A 27,036-nucleotide genomic window follows, 5' to 3' on the forward strand; every position below is an offset into this window, starting at 1 on the left:
ATGTAAATAGTGCATTCTAATTCCATATGATCTGTCAAATGTTTCCTTATGAATAATGTACATTTATCATATTTATTTAAAAAAGGAAAAAAAGATTTTAAGTAATGCATGTAATTTTATTAATATTCATAACAAGTCAGATTCAGCACTTTCAGAACATCATAATTAAGAAACAAATTTGGTTCAGGTCACAAAATAAAATCAAACCATGATTTTTTCATATTCAACATACATCACAAAAAACTGCAAATCCTTGAATTTTAACATCAGCTTACAAAGGATTATATACAAAATAATATGCATAGAACATTATAGAAGAACATAAATAAATATCACTTTGAAACTAGATTAAGACATACAAACATTCCTGAATGTACATAAATTGCAATATTTTCTTCAATTTTGAAAAATCTTGCCAAGTAAGACAAGTTAAAATTTCTGCAGATTATTACAAATTTATAATTCTTGCAAATTATGCATTTTTAATTAATCAAAAATGTACATGACAGGCAATTGATATATGAAGTGTAAATGAAAACAGTTCCTGCTCTGAAAACAATGCTACTAGTAGTTTTAAAGTAAAACTGCCAAGTCGGGATATTAGAACAACCCAATATTCTGGAGAATGCAATATATCCAGCTTAGAGCAATATATAACCACAACTTTTGTCTCACCTTACCTTTGATCGAATAAAGTTGGTAAGATAAGCAAGTTGTTTCAGTAGAAGAATACAACATGCCATACAACAAAACTGTTTAGTACAATTAGTCCTTCACATTTATAAATCTAAGTAGGTAATTATGCAAAATAAAAAAGACTTGTACTGTTGTATTTGTATACTTAACAAAGCTCTTTCAGAATAAATACGAAGCAGCCATAAAAATACCTATAAACAAACATTTGAAGGCTGTGGATCATAAGAAACTCAATTAGGTTGAAAAAAAATATTAAATTCAAAGTCTTAATGACCTTGATCTGTAAAATTCAAGGTCTTGTTTATGACCTAGAGCTTTGAAATTCAAGGTCTTAATGACCTTGATGTTTGACTAAATATATATTTTACCAGAGGTTTTTACATCTTTTATTTATTTTTACCGGAGCTTGTATTGAACCAATTAAAAAACAAAACAAAACAAGAATATAAATAAAAATTGTATGTCTCACAATCATCAAGGATTCACTTCAGTCTAACAAAAACCATACATAAATAACCAAACACACATATTGCTCTATTTATGATACTCTTAGGTTGTCCAAATATTTAAAAAAAAAAAATATTGTGACATAACACAAATGTTACAATATTTCTTGGTTCTGAAAATAGATCATTGGAAAATGTTTGACAATATGAATAATATTATGGCAACTGAACGTAAATGCAAGAATTTCCTCTGATCTCTAACATATATCATTATCATTAAAATCAAATCCTTACCGATGCTCCATTTATTGTGTAGCATTTTATTTGTTTGATTGGGTTTTATGTCACATTGACACAGTATAGGTCATACTGTGACTTTTCCAGCTTTACTGGTAGAGGAAGACCTCAGGTGCCCTTCTGCACATTATTTCAGGCACCCGAGTAGAACCACCGACATTCCATAAGCTAGCTGGACAGCTTACTCACACCAAATAATCACATCAATTTCAAAGAAACAACCTTATAACTTTCTTATACAAAAATCTTTATAAAAAAAAAGAAAAAGCAATCACATAAAAGTGTTTTCCTCCTTAAAAAAACACTATGCACAGTTTCACAGGGCAGTATTTCATTGTCCATTTAAAGTTACAAATCACCATCATTCGTACAATGGCACACATCTATATTTTACATTTATTCAATATACTTAAGCTTAGTATTCAAAACCACCCTATTCTTTTTTGTACTTTCTCTTCTTCCTGATACTGTTCTTCTGTTTCTATAAACGTGTCTCTGTCATATCCCTCATATATATCCGACTCTGTTGCCCTGGCAACTACAGACTGTGGTTGCTGTGGTAAATTATTTACAGCTGCCCGTAAAGGGAGCACATATAACCTATCGTCAATATCACTAAGAATTCCAAAGTTTCTAAGAAGATTTACAGCTTCCAGTGATTCGAACTCTATCTTGGTGCCTGTCACTTCATACACCCACTTCTCTATCCTTCCTTCCAGCTGTATGGCAGTCAGTCCACCTAAATCAAATTATAATGTAATATCTCAAGTTAAAACAAAATATCAACAACAGCATAATCAAAAGATTAGTGTTTGGAAATCAGGGCTTTTTTTCAAAGGTTGAGGAAGAAGCCCTATCCTTAATTTTGGGGGAAAATTACACGATATATTTGTAAAAGGTGAAGAAAAAACTTGATGTAAATTCAATTTTTGGGGAAAAGTGTATGAATTTAAAGAATTTTTCTTTGGGGAAGCAGCCTTATAAGGACCCCTGCTATAGAAGGACAAAAGGCCCTCAAAATATTTGATTTTTGACAAATTTGAATGTTTCATTTTATAAAATAAATTAATCAAAAGCCCAATTACATCAGAGAGATGGTCATAGACCACTGTATGTGTAAACACTCTCTATTTTCACATGAATTTCAGTTTAAAAAAATCTTGAAATAAATTTCTTGAATTTCTATCCATTCATGCATGTAGAAGATATTCTCCTGGCAAAATATGGACATTTCATCATCACTCCTTGATCTTGCACATATTGATCTAGAGTGGCAAGACTCAATTTTTTTACATCATACCTCTATGATTAAAAACAATTAAATTGTATATACACACATTGTCATACCTCTATCTAACCGTTGACCTCTATGTGTGAACTTAAACTGAATTTTGCACCAAATTACAATGGTAAACATTTGTGCAATTTATCTTAAAATCTCTCTGTGCATCTAGAAGTTTTGCTAAAGGCAAGCGTTTTCCATAGAATTCTGTTACTTTGATATTTGCAAAACATAAAGTACAATGTATCATTATTTTGAACATTTGTGTCAAGTAATACTTAAATCTCTCCATGCATATGATTTGGACAAAGCTGGAGACTGTCTAGACTCTATATCACCAAGCCCACTTGGGCAATCCAATTATATATCGTTTGTTTTTTTAATACATAAATATTAATTGGAAAGTAACTAACCTAATTCATGGGGTGACATCTCTATACTTCTCTTGCTGTACATTGTATCTGGCCTGTTTGCAAGGAGGAAGGTATACACTAACAGCGCCTCTTTAAATGACTCATCCTCAGCCCTGTCTACAAGAAGAGCCAGCAAGCCTCGATTATTCGCTACATTCTTAAAGTATAACAGCCTTGATAAATCTACAAGATATTTATTTCTCTTGTTTTTGTATAATGTCCAGCTTTGTGCAGCCATTAGCCCCGTTACACCACTCATTACCAACATCCAGTCCACATTCATCGCTGCCAACACTGTAACCAACTTTGCAACGATACCAGTTACGGCAAAAGTCATAGATGTTGCAATAATTCCTTTGTCAAATTTACTTATTTCTATTTTTCCATCTGGAAGCATCATTTCCAGTGCATTCACAGGAATTTCCTTGAAAGACTTTAACATAAGTTTTTGGTCTCGTTTGAATCGCAGAGCAATCACAACACGTTTATAATACAGTTTTGGTTTAGGCATGTCCTCCTTCTTGATAAACAAAGCTTTATACCAAGGTACGCTCACTGGAATCTTCTCTCGTCCTAACGCCCAGAATTTCATCACATCATACTTGTTTCTGTCCACTGAAACCTGTATAAACAAAAGGTCTTTTATCAAAGTCTAAAACATCTAAAGTATTGAATTTTGTAAAAATTCACAAATCTGTTTAACTTTCATTAACTCAAAAGCTGATTAAATTTTATTTTTTCATTGACAATTAAAATAAATATATAAAATTAAACAATTTTAAAAACTGACAAAGTTCCTTAATAAAAAAAGTTAGCATTTATTTCTATGAATCGTCTTCAGGGACTTTTTCATTTGATTGGGTTTTACATTTTGTAAACCAGCTGGATAGCTCTCTAACATGAATGAATGCTTAGTCCCAGGTGGGATAAGTCCCAGCAAGTAAACCAAACAATGTTCTTTGAAAATGACTTTCACTTTACTTTCTCAAAACAGTGTGATATGATTTATATCTCACTAGCAGTGTCTATTCTAGGAGGGACGATGGGGGGATTCACCCATATTTTTGAGAATTCCCCCCTAATTTTTCAGAGGCAGGGGGAAAATTTTACATAGATAAAGAAGGAAAAAGATGAAAAAGATGTTATAAATTCGCACTTTTTGATTAAAATCCCCCCTGTTTTTCAAATCCTAGAATAGACACTGAACTAGTCCGTTTATGTATCTCATTTAAAATCATAAGATGAAGGTAGATATACAGAATACCTACTCTAACACCATCTGACACCACATGCTCCTCTAATGCTTTATTAACAATCTCGTCTGGCAGTTCATGGAAGTTTGCTTTCTGCATTAAATCATCCAATCTTTGTAGCAACCAGAACTCATTTTCCTGACGCTCTCTTGGATTCCATTTCCTAGTTTCTATTGTGTCCTTGTCTGGGTTCAGTGGGTCAAAAAGATTCTGCAATATTAAAGAAAACAATATATACAAAATGTAAGTTGTTTGCCTTCTTTATCAAAATTCATAAAATTACAATAGTAACAAATAATTGTCAATAATAAATATCTAAGACATCAAACTTGGACAAAAATATTTGCACATTGAAATTTATTCATAATCAAAATAGGACCTAAGTAACATAAATGTCTATTCATCTGAACATTTGTTCAGTGAATTTAAAACTTATAGATCTCTAAACTGTGTCTTAACATTGAGTCAGCACAAGTGTAACTTGTGGGTTTCTGCACATCCCCTTTTTCAGGTGGACATTTGAGCACAGATTATGGTAAAAGCTTTATACAGCAGACACATGAAGACAGAGGCAAAGACTAAAAGATGTGACAAAGAGACTATCCCACCACCTCCATTTATGTGCTTTTGTAGTATGAAAATAAGGTTTGGTGTATGTGCTTGGGGTATAAAAATAAGGTTTAAAGGAGAACTTGATTATTTTCTAATTTGGAAATTGATTATCTGATGTTACATTACATTTTCTTTATTGCTTTTTTCTTTATTGTAAGATCATAAGATAATACTAAAGTGATCTTAAATATATTTTTTCAAACCAATAAAGTGCAATGTACCTTTAGCTCTTGAAGAACTCCATGGTATTTATTAACAATAGCTGTATCTAAGGCCAATGCGAAATCTTCATACACTTTTAGCTCTTCTTGTGTGAGGAAATCTTTCTTCTGCATAAGATGGCGGATTATTGACTTACGAGTTACTTGAATAAACCTTTCCCTGCAAAACCATTAAAAAACATGTTCACAGCTCAATTTATCCATTGATCTTTAAAATAGATAAAACTGAAATAACTCTTTAAAAGGCCTGCCAATACTAGCTGCACTTAAAAGATAATGAAATTTTTTATCTAAACTTTCAGATAATTTTTGATACTGCAGTCATATAATATAACCTGTAAGAATTTTCAGATAAATTATGATACTGCAATTGTTAAAACTGTAAATGTACATGGAGTAATGGGGTTCACAGGGTAATATATGATAATGACATATATGGTAATGACATTGTCACAAACATGAAATAATTTTGTACACAGGGTAATGTTGATCTATGGTAATGATGTATATAAAGTAATGGTGCACATATGGTAATGGTGTATATATGTGGTTTATGTTTTACCTGTAGTTATCTTCCTCTTCTGGTAACAATGACTCTCTATCTTTACTCTGTACAAGAGTTGACAAACTTGCTTGTGCTTTCTCTATATGTGGAGTGGCCTTCATTACCACAGCATTGCTTGCTCTTAAACAATAGGAAGTTGATAAATTACAACACTGTATTATACTTAATAACAAAATTGTATTAAGAGATTAAAACTACTCAGTATTAAATGTGTGTAACTTAACTCGATTAATACAACTTTTTAAAGACACTTTCATATGAAATGCTGACACAAGTTTAATGATATACAGCCTTTACATAATTGATTATCCCTGAAAGTCATTGTACGCCATTTAAGACCAACTGATTTTAGTGAATGTGTTAAATTCATCACCATTTAATGGTCTGTGTAATTAATCAGACATCATAAAAATGGGAATAATATTACTGGCTAGTATACAACATGTACAGGCATTCAATTTATAAAACGAATATATCTACAAGCTGAGTGAAAATCTACAACAACTTTTCTGCTGTCTTTCAACAAGTTACAACTGATTATTTATAGAATGCCCTTGTAAAATATCGCTAGTCCCTGAAATCATTAATCTATCACTTTTTTATGGAAAAGGTGGACCAAACATACATTCAGGCAGTATGTGTCAGCAATGAACAATTAATGTTTTTGAGCCTGAATCCTATTAAATAACATGCTTGAGTTTCTGCACTTTGTTTATGTTTAATATACTATTTATTAAACTGAAATATCGTCCAAGACATGTGTAACAACCCCCTCCCAATCTCTTACAACAAATGGCATGCCCAGGAAAGCTATCAAAAAATTATGGCATGCATGACACCAGAACATTTCTTATTCATGAAATAACATTGTAAAGTTTTGACTATCATACCTCTCAGCATATGGTCTTGCAGCAGAAACAAGATATCTTGACGTCTTTTTCAATGGTGGTCCCATCTTCTTTGCTACATATTTTGAAGACTTGACAATAGGCGGCCCAACCCTTGAAACTACCATCTTTGAAGTGGGTAATATCTGTAAGTAAAATTAATAACTTTTGAACACATGTACATAAAAATTGCTAAATTTTAATTTTTCAATAAGATCTTACTACATGTATAATGCAAGTTTTTATTGATCTATACGATGAGTACATGTATATCAATATGTACAATAAATGAATAGTATTTTGAATAACTTTCATGCTCTTATGTAAAATGACACTAAAGATATGGACTAATTATAATCATATATCTGTTCAAACAGATGACTCCTTCACAAATACTGAGAAATTGCCAAATGACTATGAAATGATTAGAAAAATGATAATTTGACCAAAACAAATGATTTTCTGAATAATTTATTGAACAATCCTTGGGCCGTCCTTAAAAAAATGTTTGTTTGCAGTAACCCGACCCAGAATTTTCAAGGTGGGTAGGTAGGTCGATTTATTTATTTATTTTTTTTTTTATTGAACTGTACTCCCATATAAACATGGAATTTCAAAATGCTGGACAATATAATTTTATGCTTTGATAATCTGGTAACAATTAATAAATTGATAACTGAATTCTAATTTAATAAGAACTACATTTTATTTCTTCTATTAACCTTTAAAAGAACAAAAACAAAGCATAAGGCATAATTTTCTGATTCAAAAAAAAATTTTTTTTTATCCAGACCATGAAAAAAAATTTGAGTACGGGCAAATTTTGTGAGTCTGTCGCGTTACTGCAAACAAACATTTTTTTAAGAATGGCCCTGTATAGAATTTTCAAACAAGAGCACTGCATGAGGTGTTAATGCTAAAAAAAAATCCAAAAATAAAGTTTTTTGTATGTTGACCCTTGTAATCCATGTTTCAAAGCAATGTCTCATTACGTTCAGAGCAGAATTTGAGAAAAGGAGTGGTACAAAACACTAAAAAGAAACTTTAATTTATTAAAAGGGGAATAATTTTGTCAAAAGCATGACTGAGTAATTTCCTCTTGCCTGACAGTGTATCTGATGCTAATAAAGGTATACAAGGTTTTTAAACAATACTGCAAAGGGTTCACTTTACTGTCATGTGTGCATGATTTAATTTTTTTTCAAAAAAGACTCTTACCATAAGCCCAAAAATCAATTTTATAGGCATTGGGAACTTAGGATATCATTTGGGAAAAACTGGCAATTTTTTCTATGGGTCTGTTTATCAGGTAAAATGTACTGGGTTTATTGTATTCTAAATAAAATGAAAATGTATTATACTATACAAGAAATAAAATTAACCTACTGTGGAAAAATTTGCTGCATGGATTGCCTGAAAAAATTGACAAGAAACTTGTGAAACATTACAAATCTATTCATTATCTAAACGGCTTATCTAAATAAATGTACATGTATTGATAATATCTGTCATGTTGCAGTTCGGATCGGAATATTCATCCCAAAGAGACCGCCCATAGTAAAATACCTTCATTTACTTACATTGAAAATTTTATGATTGTTATTAAATCAGACGGACTTTCCCCATCAGAGGGAGCACCTAATTTCATATTAATGCTGGTGTATTGTCAAGTGGGCCATTGTACCCAATGTCCTAGCAGGCTTGTCACAAACTGCCAGAAAAATTTGCGATACCTAAAAAACCTAATTTGGCCATTATCAAGGCTTTGAACGAAACGATAATTCCAGAGAATAGCATATTTTTATGTGACATGTGTTCACATTGGACACTAGTTGACCTATTAAACTAACAAATCTAAAATAAACAACAAAGTGATCAGCAAAAATATATTTTAATTAATTTTTGATAAATCACAAAAAACAAAATGAAATGCAGTAGAATTCGGATGTATCCGAATTAAGACTTAATGACCGATTTGAGCGTTATATGTAAAGAAAGAAAGACGTAATAACATAAAGCGGATGGCAGACGTGACACTTAGGTTTCAATAAGTCTTCAAAATTTCGAATAGTAGCTAATGCACCTTCTGTTTAGTGAATTGCAACGTTTTCTGTTGTATTTCACCGGCCTTCCGGATAAGGGCCGCCATCTTGGATAACCTTGACTTCACTTGATTTTTGTCGTTTTAAAATATTTAATCTTCAGACTTTTGAAAATAAATACGTCTAATATTTCATTACAAAACATTTCATTCTTTATTATTTCATTCATACAAATCATTTTATAACAACAAAAATACATTTTTAATGCATTATATCAAAAATAAATCTTATTTTCATAGGCCCGATCTTATTTTCGCTAGAACAGCGATTTGACTATTTTTTTTATATGTATGTATTTTCTGCTCAAACTGCAACTTTTTTTTAGATAATTCTTTAATTTGGTTCTGAAATTTTTATTTGCTGTAAAACCATCCAAAGAATGGATAAATATATAACTAACATAATTATTCAAACAGATGAATGCACTTTTTCAAAAATAAATCTTATTTTCATACTCATAGCGCGATCTTATTTTCGTGAAAATAGCATATTTTATTATTATTTTATCATGTACTAATTGACCAAAGACAATGGATATATATTGTTGTTTTTGCCCTAAAAAAGGCTCATATCACAAAGTTATTAGTAATTAAGCAAATTCTTTATTTTCTATTTTATTTTTATATATGTAATTTATACTAATTTCAATTTAAGTGAAAGTGATATAACTAATTGTAGAATAATCTTTCTATTGAAGTGTGTGAACCTTTGTGTGAATTTTCCTTTGATATATATTAAGTATATCATCTCTTTCACACTTCCTTTGTGCCTTTGACAGTATCTTGTTTAATGAATTGAATTTAGAAAGCAAAACATGAATACAAACTGAACTGGCAACACATAGCATGTGATACCGGTAAGTTTACTTAATAATTTGTTAGCAACATTTTTTAAGTAGGGAAAATACAAATTGTTCTTTTTTTATTAATTATTACAATAAATGGATAAATAATTCATTCATAATTCCTTCATTCATTCATTTATATTCTTTTATATTCATACTGGAACATACGTTATAGTACATCCCAGGTTATTTCTTTTCAAACAATAATATTTATTTATTTATTTTTCATACAATATTATTTATTTATTTATTTTACAGAACAGAACAGAACAGAAATTTTATTTGAATCTAACTTGAACATTTACAGTTCATCGTTACATACAACAAATTTTACATGCACATAGTAATAATGTAAATATCATATTATAAACATGCAAACAACATTACATATTTCATCAGATCATAACAAAGAATTTAATTCATTTGTTCTTAATTTAAAAGCATTTCTGCAAAACAGAGCCAATTTGTTTAAGACCTTTACATTTGTAGAATTCAACAATTGTGTGAGTTTGAGCATACTCGGGTGTCTATGATAATACCTAGGAATATACTGATTTCTAAGTAAAGCATACATTGGACATATTAAAATAAAATGGTATTCGTCTTCAATATCATTACATTGGCACAGTGTACATTTTCTATCGTTTCTATCTATATTTCTATGTCTACCAGTTTCAATATGTAGGTCATGTGAAGATAAACGTATTTTAGCTAAAATATTTCTTAAACTACGACATTTCATTTTATTTATATATTCGGACCTTTCAAAATCTGGCTTTAATTCTTTAAATAAAAACAAAGATGACTTTGAACAAATATCTTGTCTCCAATTATTTATATACATGTCAATAATTCTAGTACGAAAAATAGGAACAAACATATTAATATTTACCGAAGAAGGATACATCCATACTTCGTGAAAACCGGTGTTTTGTAGTAAATCTCGGACTTTAGATGCCCAGTTCACAAAGTTACAATTTTCAGCTTCGTATCTTAAAGTGTTCATTGTGCTTGATAAAATACAGTTATAATCCTTTTCAACATACAACTTTAGGAAATATTTAACAATTCTAACTTGTCTAACTACATATAATGGATATCTACCCAATTCACCATATAATGCAGAATTAGCAGTAGACATTTTAACATTGAGTATCCATTTCATGAATTTTCTATGTATTCGTTCAATATTTTCCGCTTTTTCAAACCCCCATACTTCACAAGAATAATTCAATATAGATGCAACATATGAATCGAATAAATTTAACATAATATTTACAGGAACTTCAATGCATTTTGTAATACTAAATAATGAGCCCATAGCTTTAAGAGCTTTATCAGCTAATGTTTTTGTTGCTGTCTTAAAAGATCCACCACTAGATAACACAATACCTAAGTAATTAAAACTTGAAACAAATTCCAATTCTTCCCCGTCGTAATAAATATGTTCATTTACATTGGCCATTCCACCTTTTTAAATACAAGAACCTTCGTTTTATTAACATTTACTTTTAATTGCCATTTATTACAATAGTCTTTTAAATTATGTAATGAAGTTTGAAGCCCATGCGCCGTCTCTGAGAAAATGACTGCATCGTCGGCAAAAAGTAGTAGGTATATAGAAAGTTGCTCTAATGTCAAACAAGAACTATCATCTTTTTGTAAAAACAACTCAATATCATTTACGAATAATGAGAAAAGTATCGGAGAAATTATCTCCCCTTGCAATAATCCAACATCACATTTGAAAAAATCAGACAAGGAATCCATATGACGTACACATAATTTAACATCTTCATACAGAGACCTGATTACACAAAATAAGCGTCCATTTACACCATGATTTATCAATTTTACCCATAAGGCATTTCTGTAAATAGAATCAATGCATTTCATAAGATCAACAAAACAGCAATATAATTTCTTTTTTTGTTTTAATTGTCGTTCTATAAAAGCATGAAGGAGAAATATAGCGTCTACTGTGATATAGTTACATTTAAAACCAAATTGTGCATCAGTGAGTATATCATTAATATCAGCCCACTTTTTTAAACGCTCATTAATAACAACAGTAAATAATTTTGCAAAACAGCTGATTAATGTTATACCTCTATAATAAGTAGGTTCACTAGAATCACCTTTTTTAAAAACAGGTATAACAACTCCCTGTGACCATGATTTGGGAAAACAACCCGTATCTAAAATATAATTGAACAATATTTCTAAAGGTTTGTCTAAAATATCTATACCTTCTTTGAAATACTCGTACATAATGTGGTCAAAAGAGCTAGCTTTATTTGTTCCTAGTTTTTTGATAGCTTTTCTTATTTCATCAGTCGTAAAAGGTACATCAAGCTCCTCAAAAGTAGAGTTAGAATTTGCATTTTCATCAAAAATATGTAAAAAATTTTCAATTTCGTCATCTTCCGTAACAGAAAATTCAGATGCTAAGTTCTTAAAATGATTATAAAAATCATCCAAATCTATGTTTTCATCAGACACGGTTGATTTACTTTGACGAAACATCCTCCAAAATTCTTTTGGCTTTTTGTTTCTCAATTCATTCATTTTTGCAGCTTGTTTTCTGTCAAAGTTCCGTTTTACTTTTCTACAATGATATTTATAATCCTTCTTTTTTAAATATAATAATTCTCTATTTTCTACAGATTTGTTAGCATTAAATTCTAATACAGCATTTTTATATACAGTATACTTTTGTTTACAGCTTTCATCGAACCATTTATTCGTTTTATTATCGTTGAAACATGCGTTAACAGTTGCCTTACAACAAGTTTCAAAATACGCATTACCTCTTTCAGATAAATATGTTGTAAAAATATTAACCATTTCATCTGGATTCTGGTTATTTTGCTTGGATTCATTTAAGTTTTGGCAAAGCATTTCTATGTCTCGCGAAATATCGTTTACAAATTCCGTCCTATATTCTGGATTCCATTTATAAATCGTGCGTTTACGCGGATTCGTTACGACTGGCACGGTCCTTACTTTCACCGAGAATGAAATCGGGGCGTGATTTGAGTGGGCGGTCAAATCATGAACACGAAACTCTGAAATATTTTCAAAATTGCATGCTTTTGTTAACAAATAATCCACTACACTATTCCCGTTATACGTATAACAAGTAGGTTTCCCGAGATTCGCGTCGCTATCCAACCGTCCGTTTACAATGCGTATATCGGTAGATTTACAAAGATCAAGTAATTGCTCCCCAAACCGGTTTGTACCACGATCAGCCGTCGTCCGCGGAATAAATGTATCCATAGCCAAATAATCATGATCATATAACAATATATCATAATTTATACAGTCAGATTTTGAACCAATTCTCGAGTTTGTATCTCCGCACACATATACCATTCCTTTATTTTCGTAACAATTTATATCATTCTCTAATTTTCTAAATATATCAGTATCATATAGATTATGAACAGGTGAACTTTCTGGGGCAATATATATGGAACATAGATAGATATCTTCTGGTACCTGGAAAAAATATTTATCCAGTTTCAACCACATAATACAATCAATGTCATTTCTGACTAGTTTAACACCTTTTATGATCGACCTTTTTACATACGCTAAAATGCCCCCACTGCTCCGTCTGGCTCGTTTATTCTGAAATTTTCTATAAGAGTGAAAAAGTTTATACCCACTTAGTTCTATTTTTGATGTTTTATTAGTCCAGGTTTCACTTAAAAATATGATGTCATAATTACCAATAAAGTTTGTAAAGTCAGTGTTATTTTTCTTTAATTGAGAAAGTCCTTCAATATTCCACGCTACACACCGTATCTCTGCTCTGTGACGATCCTAGCCGGAACCGGAAGTCGCCCCTTCCCTGTACAAATGTCCGTCAATGTACAGCTTGTCTGCTGCGAGATACGCTTCCTTCCCGGCTTTCCGTGCGTCGAGCATGACCGGAACTAGTTTTCGTCGGCGTTCCATGACTTCTACCGGAAATTGCTGACTGATGCCAAAAGGCATACACTATTATTTATTTATTAATTTATTTCATTTTCATACAATTATACCTTTTTAATCCAATTATCTAATCAATTATGAGATAACTGCTTAATAAACAACCAATAAACAAGTTGAATAAACAAGCTGACATGCAATAAACACTTAATAATGGATATGTGCTTTGTATAACAGTGGGCAATACGATGATCTTGAATTAAGATCTTCATCTATGCAGATATAGACCAACTGAGAAGCAAATGTCACCAATTTCAACAACACTTTAAAGAAACTTACACAAAAATTAGCCATATCAACACTATGTGGGCAGACAAAAAGACAATCTCCTGAAAGTCCTAGACTCCTGTGTGCCATCCAAATCCAATCAGACAACCATATAACATCCATGGACACATCTTAGAAGAAGTAGATACAGCAAAATATTTAGGCCTCAACTTCCAAAAGTCACTAAACTGGAACCATCACATTGACCTCACTACAAAGAAAGCCAACAATGCCACATCCTTTCTACAGAGAAACATCCATCAATGCCCAAGAAGGACCAAAAAGCTCTGCTATATGACCCTCGTGGGACATCTGGTGGAATACTCCACTATCATCTGGGACCCTTTCACTGAGGCAAATATCTGGAAACTGGAGAAAGTGCAGCGCCGAGCGGCAAGAATGGTTTTCTCAGACTACAGAAGAACCAGCAGTGTGACACCGATGCTGCAACACTTACAGTGGCCTACCCTCCGAGAACGCAGAGCCCATTGTAAGGTGACCATGATGTACTGCATAGTAAATGGCCTAGTTGAAGTCCCTACATCCAACCTCACCCGAATCATCTCTGCTCGAGGACATGGACTTCACTACCTGGTACCATTTGCAAGGACCCAGTGCTACCAGCGATCCCTCTTCCCAGACACCATCCGCCTCTGGAACAGTCTTCCCCAGACAGTTGTAAGCTGTACAACCATAGACAGCTTCAAGAGGGAAGTACTACCACTCACTCTCCGATAGACAGTCAGGTGTTTTTACATTTTAAGAATATGTTGCCTGCTTTTTAAATTTGCCTTTTGACTTCTTATCTGTGATATGCAGGCTTCATAACCTCTGATCCCCTTTCAAAATTTCATTTTAATTAGTTCCGCCCATTGTTTTCTCGTTTAGGGCACACGCTTTTTATTACTTGGGGACCATACGCCGCTTTTCATGGAGTGGCACGGAAGTGTCACATTGAAGGTTCCATGATAACCGCCGTATGAACACATCTGCGGATGTTTCTAAATTCAAAATTTTACTATTTCATGTTTAAATGTTGAATTCTGCTTAAGCCGGTGCTAGGGGGCGTGGACGGTAACTTGCACTTTCCAGTACCGTCCATAACCAGGCTCAATCAAACCGAGCCTGCAACATTTTCAATTTTGTCGTGTTGGGCTTTCTTTAGGGATTCTGTATTTATCTATTTTTACCAGCACAGTACATAGTACATTTTCAATCACTTTTGTACATACATAGATACTTCTCACACCGCGCTGCGCTAGTACGAGTATATGCCGGAAGGTGTCTGTACTATATTGGAAGAAGGAGAAGAAGGAGTTCTTGGAGAAAGTGGGTGAATTTATGGACATTTATATGAATGTGGTTTTTAGAACCAGTAAAATGTTATGTTTTATTGCATGTTATATGTAAATGATTTAAAGAAATTATTACATGTGTAATTACATGTCTTATTTGTTTTTGAATTATTTACTTAACAAATATTTACTCTTAGAAATGTCTGTAATTTTAAATTGTCCTTAAAATTATAAATCAAATTATACTAAAAATAATTAAAATAATCACATGATATATAAAAGCATTATATTGTTGGCTTATTTTATAAAAAAAATGATGAGGGGTGAAGTGTCTTACTGATTTTGGGGCGTAAAGTGTCTTGAGGGGTTAAGTGTCTTCAAAATTTGAGGGGTGAAGTGTCTGCCACAGGAACTTGAAATTCTATCAATATTAATGATAATATCCAAAATATACCCACTAGGCCTATACAGTATAAATAGCGTTTATTTATAGTATATAGGGGGTATATTTGGATATTATCATTAATATTGATAGAATTTCAAGTTCCTGTGTGTCTTGCTACCTTAATTTTATTTTTGGGCTATATGTATCCTAGCTTTTCAAGCAAGACCAATATTTGGTCTTCGGTACCGTTTTGAAATTATATATGTTTTTATGTTAAGATTCTTTTTTGTTGAACTGAATGTAGATATATCATAGTTTTTGTTTAATCAATTAATTTTGTTTTATCAAGGTCTGGGAGCTCAGTCGGTCAAATTATTGAGAATTCTAAATCATTCAAGGTTATAACAAATAATCAAGTACACAGTTTACGACTTTGATCATTATTATGAAAACGCACATTAGATTTAGTTAGCGCATAAAGTCTACTTACTGTACGATAAATTTACACGAGAAAATCAAAAAATAAACATAGGTGATGAAAATAGAACGAAAAAACTAGAATCTGAAAAGAAAAAATGAGTCTTTCTTGCAGATTTCATATCCCAAAAACGTCGACAGTTACAAATCTTTTATTTAATCGACCAGCAATATGTGCTTTTCACAGGCTTTGGTTGAGCACAGAAAGTGAAGGTGGTGGAGAATCTAACTTGCCAGAGAAAGGGCAATACATTCCGCGAAGGATAAGAAGACGTTTAGAACAGAAAGGTCTCAGTATTGATGATCTAGAATATAGACCTGAAGGACGAAAGTCCTCTTATATTGAACTTAAACAAGCATTAGAGAATTCAGTTGTTGACAGACGGATTGAAATCGATTTTCCTTCAGATGTTGAAAGAAGGAAGGAACTCCGCAAACAAGAGAAACATGCATACAGACCTCCCGATATAAAACCAAATGAAACCTCTATTTTGTTATTCCCAGGACAAGGTAGTCAGTTTGTTGGCATGGGTAAAAAACTTTTACCATTTCCCGGTGTTGAAGATTTATACAGAAAAGCAAGTGAAATATTAGGATATGACTTGTTGAAAATGTGTCTTGGTGGTCCTAAAGATATGCTAGATAAAACATTATATTGCCAACCAGCAGTTGTGGTAACCTCACTAGCAGCAATGGAAAGATTGAGAGAGGAATTTCCAAAGGTTATTTGATGATTTGATTAAAATTTACAACTTTATCAAAACTGTATGAGTAAAGAATGATCAAATATGATTAAAGGAATATAGACAAAAATGATTGCTTGATACTTACTAATGATAAGGAAGTCGGTTATTTTTATTGTTACTGTCAAGGATAGATAAAATCATTCATCTAACAGTGTAAGAAATTTGGATTTGAATCAACTAGGCTGGTCGGACTACCAGATTGGAATATTCACTAGCCCAAAAGACATTTCACTAGCACGATTCATTTGTTCAAAACAGTTGTTTATATATTGCCTCTGAAAATACAGTAGCCTGGTCGTGCTTGTTACTGTGAAAAGTAAAGTTGGTAGCCCGAGGAGAAATTTAGTAGTCAGGGGCTATCAGACTACTGCTAATTTCGAACACTGATCTAAAGTTTCTAAAATGCGGTTATTTTATAACATCAATAAACCAAATGAAGCTAGGAATATTACTTCTACATTGTATGCTCAATGTAGTTCAACATATTTTTTTATCAATTTTCTTCTTTTTTATTGGCATGTTAGAATGGAAATACTATTTCATATTTATTTTTCTTGCATTATTGTATAAATGAATACAGCAGGATTTTTATGGGTCATTTTTTTGATGTGTAGAAGTTTTTACTTGATCTGTAACAAGTTAATCAAGAACATTTTACCATAAATACATCAAAGTCCATTGATGAATTTGACACTTTTGATCCTGTTTATTATAAGCTGGTTTAGTTGTAACCCTTTACTTATGTTACGTTTTTTTGTTACTCCCTTATTTATGTTGACAGCTCAAAATTGTGTCATTTTATATGTGACCTGACCGAAGTTCTACTGTATATAGAGTGGTGGTTGTGATACTTACTTTAATTAGACTGTTCAAAGAAATAGTGGTTCCATCCTACTCACCTGGGCATCTGCTTAGGTGTAACACTTTGGTTTAAGTTTTATGTGCACTTTTTTCTGTAGCATCACTAATGATGTTTGCTTGTAACTTTAAATCATTATAGGAGGTCACTGTTCAAGGCACAAAAATGTAACCTTAGCATGGATTTTAAGTTAGAGCCCTTTGTGGACTTAAAAAAAATCCTGGTTAAGTTTGTGCATGCAATATCAATCTTCACAACACTAAATGTTTTCATTTTAGACTTTATATGTCTTGGTGACCACATTTTGAAAGTCACTTTCCAAGGGCAAGGACATTTGCTTAAATTGTCAAAAAATATTCTAAAATGACCTTAAACTTAACAAGACTTCAAGGTCAAATTTAATATTGAAATTTGATTAAATTTGTCATAACTTTGTTATTTAATTACAGATTTGATTTGGACAAATTAATACATACATGTCTGGCAAAACCAGCATGTTGAACTATTCAAATATGACCTTGACCTAAAAGCCACAAAAATCCCTGCCCTGGTAGGGAGAATTTTGTAGGCGTGTTTATCAGATAAATCATGCAAGGGACGCTGTACCTGTGCTAAATTTAGCTGATGTAAACAAACACTATAGCAGACGATTACTGATCAGCAGCTCCCTTCCTAGAGTAATATTTCAAGTTTCTACTGGAAAGTTAACACTGCCACGTGTATTTGTTTACAACCTGCAGTTCATGACCCCATTTACTCCGCCCCGGGATTTTCAAATTTTTGACAGTTAACTGATTTTTTTTTTTCACAAAGTACATTTAAGTGAATCTTTTGTGATATTTTCTCTGCCATTTTATTTCAAATGTTGCAAAGAAGTTATACAAAAAGTTTTTAGGCAAAATACTTCTTGGTTATTTTACTATTTCAAAAAAGGGCTGTTAGATGTGAAGCATGTCAAAAATACCATGAAAATCTACCCCAGCGCCATCTAGTGGCTTAAATAGTCAAGTTGCAGGTTTAAATTGACCTTTACCATCAAGGTCAGATTGTTGAAATTTACTTAAGTTATTATAACTTTGTTATTTAGTTATGGATTAAGTTCATTCTTGAAAATTCTAAAAGGTTGAACTGACCTTGACCTTGAAATGACTTTGACCGTCAAGGTCAAAGTATTGAATTTTGGTTAAGTTGTCATAACTTTGTTATTTATTTATGGATTTAGTTCATTCTTGGACAAAAGAACACTCGTGACAAAAATGACAATGATGATTAATGATAATTCAAAGTGACCTTGACCTTTGAATGGCCTTGACTGTCAATGTCAAATTTATATGAAATTTTAATTATAATTTGTTCAAGACCACATGTTTTCTAGGTGTATCCAAAATTGAGTAGTTTTGTTTTCTTTTTTAAAATGTTTAATTGAGATTCTATTCTTTTTAGGCTTTGGAAAAATGTACTGGGATGGCTGGTTTCAGTGTTGGAGAAATTACTGCTCTTATTGCAAGTGAAGCAATCAGCTTTGAAGATGGTATTTAATTTTTTGCACATTTTAATTTTATATGTCCTAAAATTGTTCTTCCCTGAAAGTACAATGCCCAGAGTTTTGATGTTTTGCATGCATATTTTTGCATTTAGTATCAATGCCCTGTGGGTGACTTAGTATGTATAGTCTTAGACTTTCATTGTAAGAATATCCTAAAAATCTCTGAAAGTACAATACCAAAACTTAGATATTGTGCATGACTGCATGTAGCATCAATTTGGTGTCCTCTAAAAATACTATATAAACCATGCAGATGGGACCAAATTGGTTTTTGCCCCAGTGTAACTTAGTTATATATAGACTTACATAGTAAAACACATTTAATAAGGTTTTCATGTGTGAAATTAGAATGCCCAGACCTTTAATACTGTAGTATTTCCTGGTGAAAATATACTATCATTTTAAAAATTTTACAGCTGCGGTCAAAAACTATTGTGACCTAATTACTGATTATTATATGTAGCTGTCATTTCTTTCTTGTTTATTTTTTTTCTCCATATTTTAAGTTTGTTTATGCTTCATTATTATATTTTGGCTATATTTGACATTAAGTTGAAAAAATATTTTTGACATTTAACTTTTATATTTGTTTACAGGTATACATTTGATCAATCTTCGAGCTAATGCTATGCAGGAGGCATCAGAGGCGGTTCCTAGTGGGATGTTAACTGTAAAATGTGGTCACCAGACTAAATTACTCTCGGCAATGGCTGCCGCAAAAGAATACTGTAAATTAAGACTGCTATGTGAGGAATCCCGTCTGCCCAGATTGCACTATCTGTGTACTAATCTTAAATGTTCCTGGCAGAGAGAGGTTGGTAGTTTTTGAGAAGTTTCTAAGTGGAGGAATACTGGACAATGCCTTAGAACAGGTATACATCGGTTGAATGCTCGGGATGGAGAAGTTTAATCCAGTGGAGCAAGAAATGCAGTCTTGAGATCTTTTAAGCGAGCCAAGATTCACTTTGGCAGTGAACCAGATAAACCTTCTCCTATCCCTGACATCAACATTGTATTTGATTTGTCCTGCTTTTGTCTACTTTGTTCATGTTTTTGGATTATTTAAATGGTTTCATTCTTACTTGTCCCCAAAAAAACAGTGTCTTTATGTACTTTTGATTTGCTGTTAACCATGTGACGTCATCATCTGGAGATAGATAAGTTTATTCCGCAAGGCTTTATCCAGATGATAATATAAAAAAATCCATATGATGACTGGAACATTGACAGATATATTTTATTTACACTTCATTCTAAATGTAAAGTAGCATGCCTCCAGATTCTATTAATTTCCATGAAAATTTTCAAAATTAAAAAGTAAAATCTTGAACAAGGGAAGTAATTTAAACATTGCAAACGACACTTAAAATCTACCCAAAAATTAGATCAAAATATGGAAAAATAACCCTTACTACGTTAGGCACAAAGTATAATTTTTAGCTTGACTATTCAATAAGAATAAGTAGAGTTATACTAGTCATGCGAGCGTTGGTGTCGGCGTAACCACTTATGTTAAAGTTTTAAGCCGCCTCCGTGGTTGAGGGGTTGAGTTGATGACTTCTAATCCAGTTACCTCTCTGGCGTGGGTTCGATCCCCGGGAGATGCTTTGGTAGTTGAGCACGGAGGAAGGTAGTCTAGTACTGATGTAACTCTCCAGGAACGATGGTTAGGAAACTACCTACCTATATGACTGAAATACTGTTGGGAAAAGGCGTAAAATGAAACAAACAAACAAACAAACAAATGTTTAAGTTTTTTAATACCTCAAATAATTTCAAAGTCCATTGACATATGGCTTTGAAACTTTGCACACTTGTTCACCATCATGACCCCAACCTGAAGACAGTAGGAGGTAACTGTATCAAGCATTTTGACAGAAATATGCCCCTTTTTCGACTTAGAATTTACATTAAAGTTTGCGTACTGCCTCAGATATTTCCATATTTCATCGACAACAAGTTGCAATTTTACACACTTCTTTGTGAGCATAATAGGACTCTCCAAGGCCTATAACATGGCTTTGTAAAAAAAAATTTGCCATTTTGTTAACTTAAATTTTTTTACATTATCAAGGCTCTTTTACAATCAAGCACTTATAATAGTCGAGTGTGCTGTCCTACCAACAGCTCTTGTTTAAATATGGTGATAAATTCAGCAAAATTAGTGATTAGTTGCATACAACATGTTGATTATTTCTTGACTTGTGAACACATACTTATCTCAAAATCTTTGTACATTTTACATGTTGATTTTCTTGAAATATTTTTGCTAATCTAGGGGCATGCAGCTTTGAGCTGTTGCTGGTGTAAGGTAAAAAGTTATAAAGCAATATATGAAAGATCTACATGTTGGGTCTCCTAACTTTCTTGTTAAATTCATTTGTAACCATTTGCAAACTGCTTAGGAATTCAATTTTTCCTGAATATTATTGTGATGCCTCACTTACTGCACAATGAAAGGGACTCCACTGAGGTGTTTTGACATAATGGGACTAAAAATATTTTTCCGAGATTTGTGTGCTATGTGATGTAGGACTGAAATAATAACATCTGTGCCAATTTTCATATCAATGCCTCACTTCGTTTTTGAAGAATAATCATATTTATTGTGCGAAATGAGCCAAAAAAATTTGACATTCAATTTGATTTTAAGTATCCTTTGCAGATGTTCCCTTTTTAAACATTAAACTTCATTTTTCAGGCTTTGCTGTTTTTAGAACAGTATGGTCAAGAATGGGAAGTGAGAAATACGAAGAGGTTGCCTGTGTCTGGCGCCTTTCATACAACTATTATGAGTAATGGTGACAAATACTGGAAGTATATTAATGCATGGAAACATGTGAAGTTGAACAAACCAAAATACAGAATCCATTCAAACTCTGATGGGAAACAGTTGAAGTAAGTTAAATTTATAAAGTTGATTATAGGAAATGAGTACAACTTGGATTCTGTGGTATCTGCATCACTCATTTCTTTTGGTTGTACACAGCAGATAAAATTAGAATTTGTTGAGTAACTTATATAAGTCAGAGCTTTTTTCACAGGTTGGGGTTCATCCCAGCCTTTAATTTTGGGAAAACAATACACAGTATATTTGCAAAAGGGGAAGAAAAAACTTTATGTAAATTCAATTTTTGGGGCAAACTGCATGATTTTAAAGATATTTTCTTTGGGGAAGCAGCCCTATACCTGCTCCTGCTATAGATAGAAAAAAAGCCCTGTAAGTATTTCTTATTCCCCTTTGCAAATGGTATAACAATTAGCCTTTTAGGGCCTATCATGGCTAAAAAAAGACGGCTAAGAAATAGAGGATATTTTTTTGTTTTGCATGTAAGATTGAAATATATTTCACCAAGTGAACACCAGATGCAATATTTTCACGAGTGGCGTAGCCACGAGTGAAAATATAATAGCTGGTGTTTACGAATGAAATATATTTCAATTTTATACGTAAAGCAAATTTTCTTTTTATTTCATGTATTTAAGTGATTTTAATTATGTTTTACTGACTTTGCCATGTTATGAAGTCATCACATCATGACGTCACATTATCAATTTTGAAATATAGTTCTGTTAAACTTTCTCTAATTTTGCTACATTTTTAACATGATGTATGATGACATCCACTTTCTTTTCCTACAGAAGCAAAATTTACGTATGACAGCATGTACTTTTACCTGTTATTCCATTTAGTTATACTATTCTTTTCATCCGCATTCAGATAAAGTCCAGCTACAGTGAAAATTATATTTTATAAATTTCACTAGTGGTTTATCAGAAAATAATCATCTGATATATAACAGTAAAACACTAGAAAACATGAAATAATAGATGTTTTTCACATGAATCAAAGTCCATGTAAATAAGTGAGCCCTAGGATAGGGTGTTATTGTTGAATAATGAATATTTGGTTGTTAATAATTAAAGGATTAAAGGATCTCCGTTTTGTATGGATCTACATCAAAGTTTAACATTTTTTTAGACATGTTCAACAATGGCATAAATAAGGTCACTTTGTGAAGACGAAGGAAAGCTTTGTTACCACTACAGAAACCCAATTAACCACAACTAGGGTCAAAAACTAGATCACAATGTCAGGTGAAAAGGAAACCATGTTATTACTGTAGAGAGCACATCTTCGATTAAATCATAATGAAACTTGCTGTGGATGACTTCTAGTTCATGCTAGATTTATTGGTTTGAAGAAGAATTAACTAGTGTGTCAACAAAATTTTCTATCAAAATTCTAAAGCTTGTTTAGGTAAAGGAAGAAGAATATCATTCATACAGGTTTATTGTTTTTAATGGCAAGAAATTCCTTAGTTTCTTTTAATATTATTATGTTAAATAATACTCCAGAAAATAGCTGAATGTTTTTTTGGGCATATGGGACATACATGTATACATCATGCTTAAAGATATATTCATGCTCATCTTTGTGGGTTAAACACTCCTATTGCAAAAAATTATTGAAATCTAGGAATTTCTTACTGAGTATGTTCTATTTGAATAAGATATGCACAAATTGTGATTGAGAAGCTGCATTCATAATCCACATTACAAGTTAAAGTGGTCTTCCTTAAGAAACTGCCATTTTTTTTATGACACTTTGTATTCATACTGTGTTTACCTAAAGTGTGTAGAGTTTTTAAAAGGACATTTCTACTTTGTGTGTTCTTAAAACTTGTCTATTTGACATAGACACCATGTATATAACAATTATCAATATTTTGAAATATCAAATTTAAGCATAATATATCTGAAGTTAATAGTTAACTTATAATTAATAAGATTTTACATATTAAAATTTCATGAAGAGAGTTAATGATTTCACAAATTATGATTTAAATTTTGTTTTCATTGTCAGTTTTGAAGAAAAGAATATTGGTGGGATTAGAAACGTAATCAGTAAGCAGGTGGCAAGACCAGTGGTTTGGGAGCAGCTAATGCACATTTTATATACAAGAGCCCAGGAAGTACCCTATCCAAATACGTTTGAAGTTGGGCCAGGTCGACAGCTTGGATATTTACTGAGAAATACAAATGCTAAAGCTTATGAAAAGTACAAAAATATAGAGTGCTGATCAAATTGATTTTTTAGTTGAAAATAAAAGATTTGGTAGTTACTATGAATTGTCATATCTTTTTTGTACTACAAACAATTATTTCAGTATTACATGTATGTGTACAAAAAGTCAGCAAATACACTTTAAATAAAATAATGTTGAAAATTTTATTACAGAATATTTTGTGTTTTTTTTTTAAGGTTTTGTACTGTCCGTCGGTATGTAAACTTTTACTTTAAACGACATATCCTTATAAACCGCTAAGCCAATTTCATCCAAACTTGACAGGAATGTTCATTTGATGGTCCCCTTAAAAAATTATTCAAAACAATTCCATGAAGAACTCTGGTTGCCATGGCAACCTAAAGAAAAAACTAAAAATTTAATCTTCTTTTAAAAATCCAAAGAGCTAGAGCTTAAGACATTTGACATGAAACAAAGAGTGTCTCCCAAATTTGTTCAAATAAAAGCCCTGGGGTCAAAATTGGCCCTGCCCTGGGGGTCATTGATATTTTCTTTATATGTATATACATGTAGTATAAAACCTGAGGAGCTACAACTTTGATATGAAACATGTTCTAATGGGTGTCTACCAAGTTTGTTCAAATAAAAGCCCTAGGGTCAAATTTGGCCAAGCCCAGGGGTCATTGATTTTCTATATATATATATATACAAAGGGGTATGGCTCATTGATTGTTCACAAAATATGTGATTGAGGGTAGAAAATATTTATCCTAAGTCAGAAATGAATTCTTAGTCCATTCCTATTACACTATATACTAATATATAGACAAGGGTAACAACTCCCATAAGAAGGTGTATATGCCCAACCATGGTTTTACCTTGCAGTTTTTTTGACGTATAAATGTATATTGTAAAAACAAAAACAAAAAATCTTTGGGTGTCTACCTAGTTTGTTCAAATAAAAGCTCTGGGGTCAAAAATTGCCCTTTCCTGGGCGGTCATTGATTTTCCTTATATGTATAAATGGTTAAAACTTAAAAAATCTTCTTTAAAAAAACCCAAACAGCTAGAGCTTAGATATGAAGCATGAAAACTCTTCTAATAGGGTGTCTACCAAGATTGTACAAATAACAGCCCTCAGGCCATAGCAACCAGTAACAATTTTACACGGGCACTATTTCAGATACAAATATGAACTTTGTGATATCAATTTAAGATTCAAAACAATATTACTTGTTTATATCTGTTTACAATATTAATTGTTCCTTGTCATGGAGAGTTTCAATATTCAGATGAGCGAGCCCTCTTGTTTAAATTGGCTAAAATTTTGTAACTTATGAATGGCTTGTTTTCACACTTGGACAAAACCTAAAGGACAAGTTCTTCTAGGTGGTTGGATTGGTGCTTGACCATGACCTTTATTTTGCTTTCAACTTTGCACTGCATTTATAATGTTTGCTATTTATCAAAGCAGAAGCAATGAGTAAAGAATTAACATTCAGGTTCATTATGTCTCCCAAAAATTTTAGGAGACATTGTTTTTGCCGTCTGTCCATCCGTTTGTCACTTTCACAGGTCAAACTGATGGTGGGATTTCAACCAAACTTTACAGGAGTGATCAGTACCATCCCTATGTGCATGTCACTGCCATGTTCCGCTTCGCTGCACAAAATGGCCGCCAGAGCTATAAATAGATAAATCTTGTCATGCTTACATAAGTCAAGCTGCTGGTGGGATTTCAATGAAACTTTACATGAGTGACCATACATAGTTAGGGAGACAAATGATTTTGTGACAAAAATCCATCTAGTTTTAATTAAATGTAATAAAATAAACCTCAAGAGACAAGTTGACAAAAATAAACAACCTAAACCACTTGGCCATGGAGAAATACATGTATGATCTACTTCAGCATTTAAGAAATTTCAATTTTGTTAAGCATTAGTTCTCTGCAAGTGATCTAGCCTGGTCACCATGGACATTTTGTTAAAAATAACTGAAAAATAAAGTAACATGCAATTGTAAAACTTGTAATAAAGAGGCTAGTTACATTATGTGAGGGATGACATAGAAGAATTATGTCAAGTCCAAAGATAATATCTTTTACAATTACAGATGAAAAGTTTTCAAATATATAACAAATTGAAAAAAAAAATCCAAGTTCAAAAATCACATATGATGTTTAGGTGTTGATAAACAAGTTGAAAGTATATCCCGGAAGAAATAAATAAGTTTTATAAAAAAAAATGACAAGTATAACTCAAAGGGAGATAATTCTGGAAGTATTGACACTAAGTGTTATAAACATGGTCATATTAACATGAATATGGGAGTTAAATTTATGAATTTATAAAAGTTATAAATCCTTCAAGAAATAAAGAAATTACAGTCAAAAAAATTTATTATGATTCATTATTCTGAAAATATTTGTGGCATTAATAAAAATAATAAATCTTGTCACACAAAATAAGGGTAATGATATGGAACCTTTATCTCAAGTTCAAGGGGGGATAATTCTTAAATCATTTGTGACAAAGGTTTGAACCTTTGTCACTTTAATATGGTGTTGTTGATGATAAAAAATATATAGAGGATATTCAAGTTTTTTCTATAAATACATGATTTATTTTCATCGAGTGGTATGAAAATAAATATTTCATGAGTGGCGGTAGCCACGAGTGAAATATGGTAATTTTCATGCCACAAGATGAAAATAAATCATGTATTTATAGAAAAAACTTGAATTTTCTGTTTATTATATACATTTTACTCTTTCTGGACTTTAAAATTTGCAAGACTTTCCCTTAAATTTTG

General features: G+C 32.0%; 2 protein-coding genes across 3 annotated transcripts; one reads left to right on the forward strand and one right to left on the reverse strand.

Annotated features, from left to right (window-relative positions):
- Positions 1-95: 95 nt before the first annotated feature.
- On the reverse strand, positions 96-8,886 carry LOC132714638 (transmembrane protein 143-like). Of its 2 annotated transcripts, XM_060697539.1 has the most exons (8): positions 8,756-8,886; positions 8,059-8,085; positions 6,676-6,818; positions 5,783-5,905; positions 5,221-5,380; positions 4,403-4,597; positions 3,135-3,756; positions 96-2,178 (listed from the first exon to the last, which is right to left on the reverse strand). In XM_060697539.1, exons 1-8 carry the CDS (start codon positions 8,819-8,821, stop codon positions 1,862-1,864), a joined length of 1,653 nt encoding a protein of 550 aa, XP_060553522.1. In that variant the 5' UTR covers positions 8,822-8,886; the 3' UTR covers positions 96-1,861. The 2 variants fall into 2 exon arrangements, with proteins under 2 accessions (XP_060553522.1, XP_060553523.1); XM_060697540.1 differs by lacking the exon at positions 8,059-8,085 and having other exon boundaries at positions 8,756-8,883.
- Positions 8,887-16,035: 7,149 nt separating this feature from the next.
- On the forward strand, positions 16,036-24,321 carry LOC132714626 (probable malonyl-CoA-acyl carrier protein transacylase, mitochondrial). The gene is made up of 5 exons (XM_060697520.1): positions 16,036-16,763; positions 19,090-19,177; positions 19,789-20,006; positions 21,882-22,090; positions 24,060-24,321. Exons 1-5 carry the CDS (start codon positions 16,140-16,142, stop codon positions 24,274-24,276), a joined length of 1,356 nt encoding a protein of 451 aa, XP_060553503.1. The 5' UTR covers positions 16,036-16,139; the 3' UTR covers positions 24,277-24,321.
- The last annotated feature ends 2,715 nt before the right edge of the window (positions 24,322-27,036 follow it).

Source organism: Ruditapes philippinarum, unplaced genomic scaffold (assembly GCF_026571515.1).
Source record: "Ruditapes philippinarum isolate M1 unplaced genomic scaffold, ASM2657151v2 ctg2424_1_1_1_1, whole genome shotgun sequence".
In the NCBI taxonomy this organism is placed as follows: domain Eukaryota; kingdom Metazoa; phylum Mollusca; class Bivalvia; order Venerida; family Veneridae; genus Ruditapes; species Ruditapes philippinarum.

Excerpts from the sequence above, each read along its gene's own strand:
- LOC132714626 (XM_060697520.1), top strand. The coding sequence starts at position 16,140 with ATGAGTCTTTCTTGCAGATTTCATATCCCAAAAACGTCGACAGTTACA. Across the intron at positions 16,764-19,089 it reads TGAGAGAGGAATTTCCAAAG|GCTTTGGAAAAATGTACTGG; the intron begins GTTATTTGATGA and ends TATTCTTTTTAG. Across the intron at positions 22,091-24,059 it reads TCTGATGGGAAACAGTTGAA|TTTTGAAGAAAAGAATATTG; the intron begins GTAAGTTAAATT and ends TTTCATTGTCAG.
- LOC132714638 (XM_060697539.1), bottom strand. The coding sequence starts at position 8,821 with ATGGCGGCCCTTATCCGGAAGGCCGGTGAAATACAACAGAAAACGTTG. Across the intron at positions 5,906-6,675 it reads GCAAGACCATATGCTGAGAG|AGCAAGCAATGCTGTGGTAA; the intron begins GTATGATAGTCA and ends CTATTGTTTAAG. Across the intron at positions 4,598-5,220 it reads GAGTTCTTCAAGAGCTAAAG|AATCTTTTTGACCCACTGAA; the intron begins GTACATTGCACT and ends TTAATATTGCAG.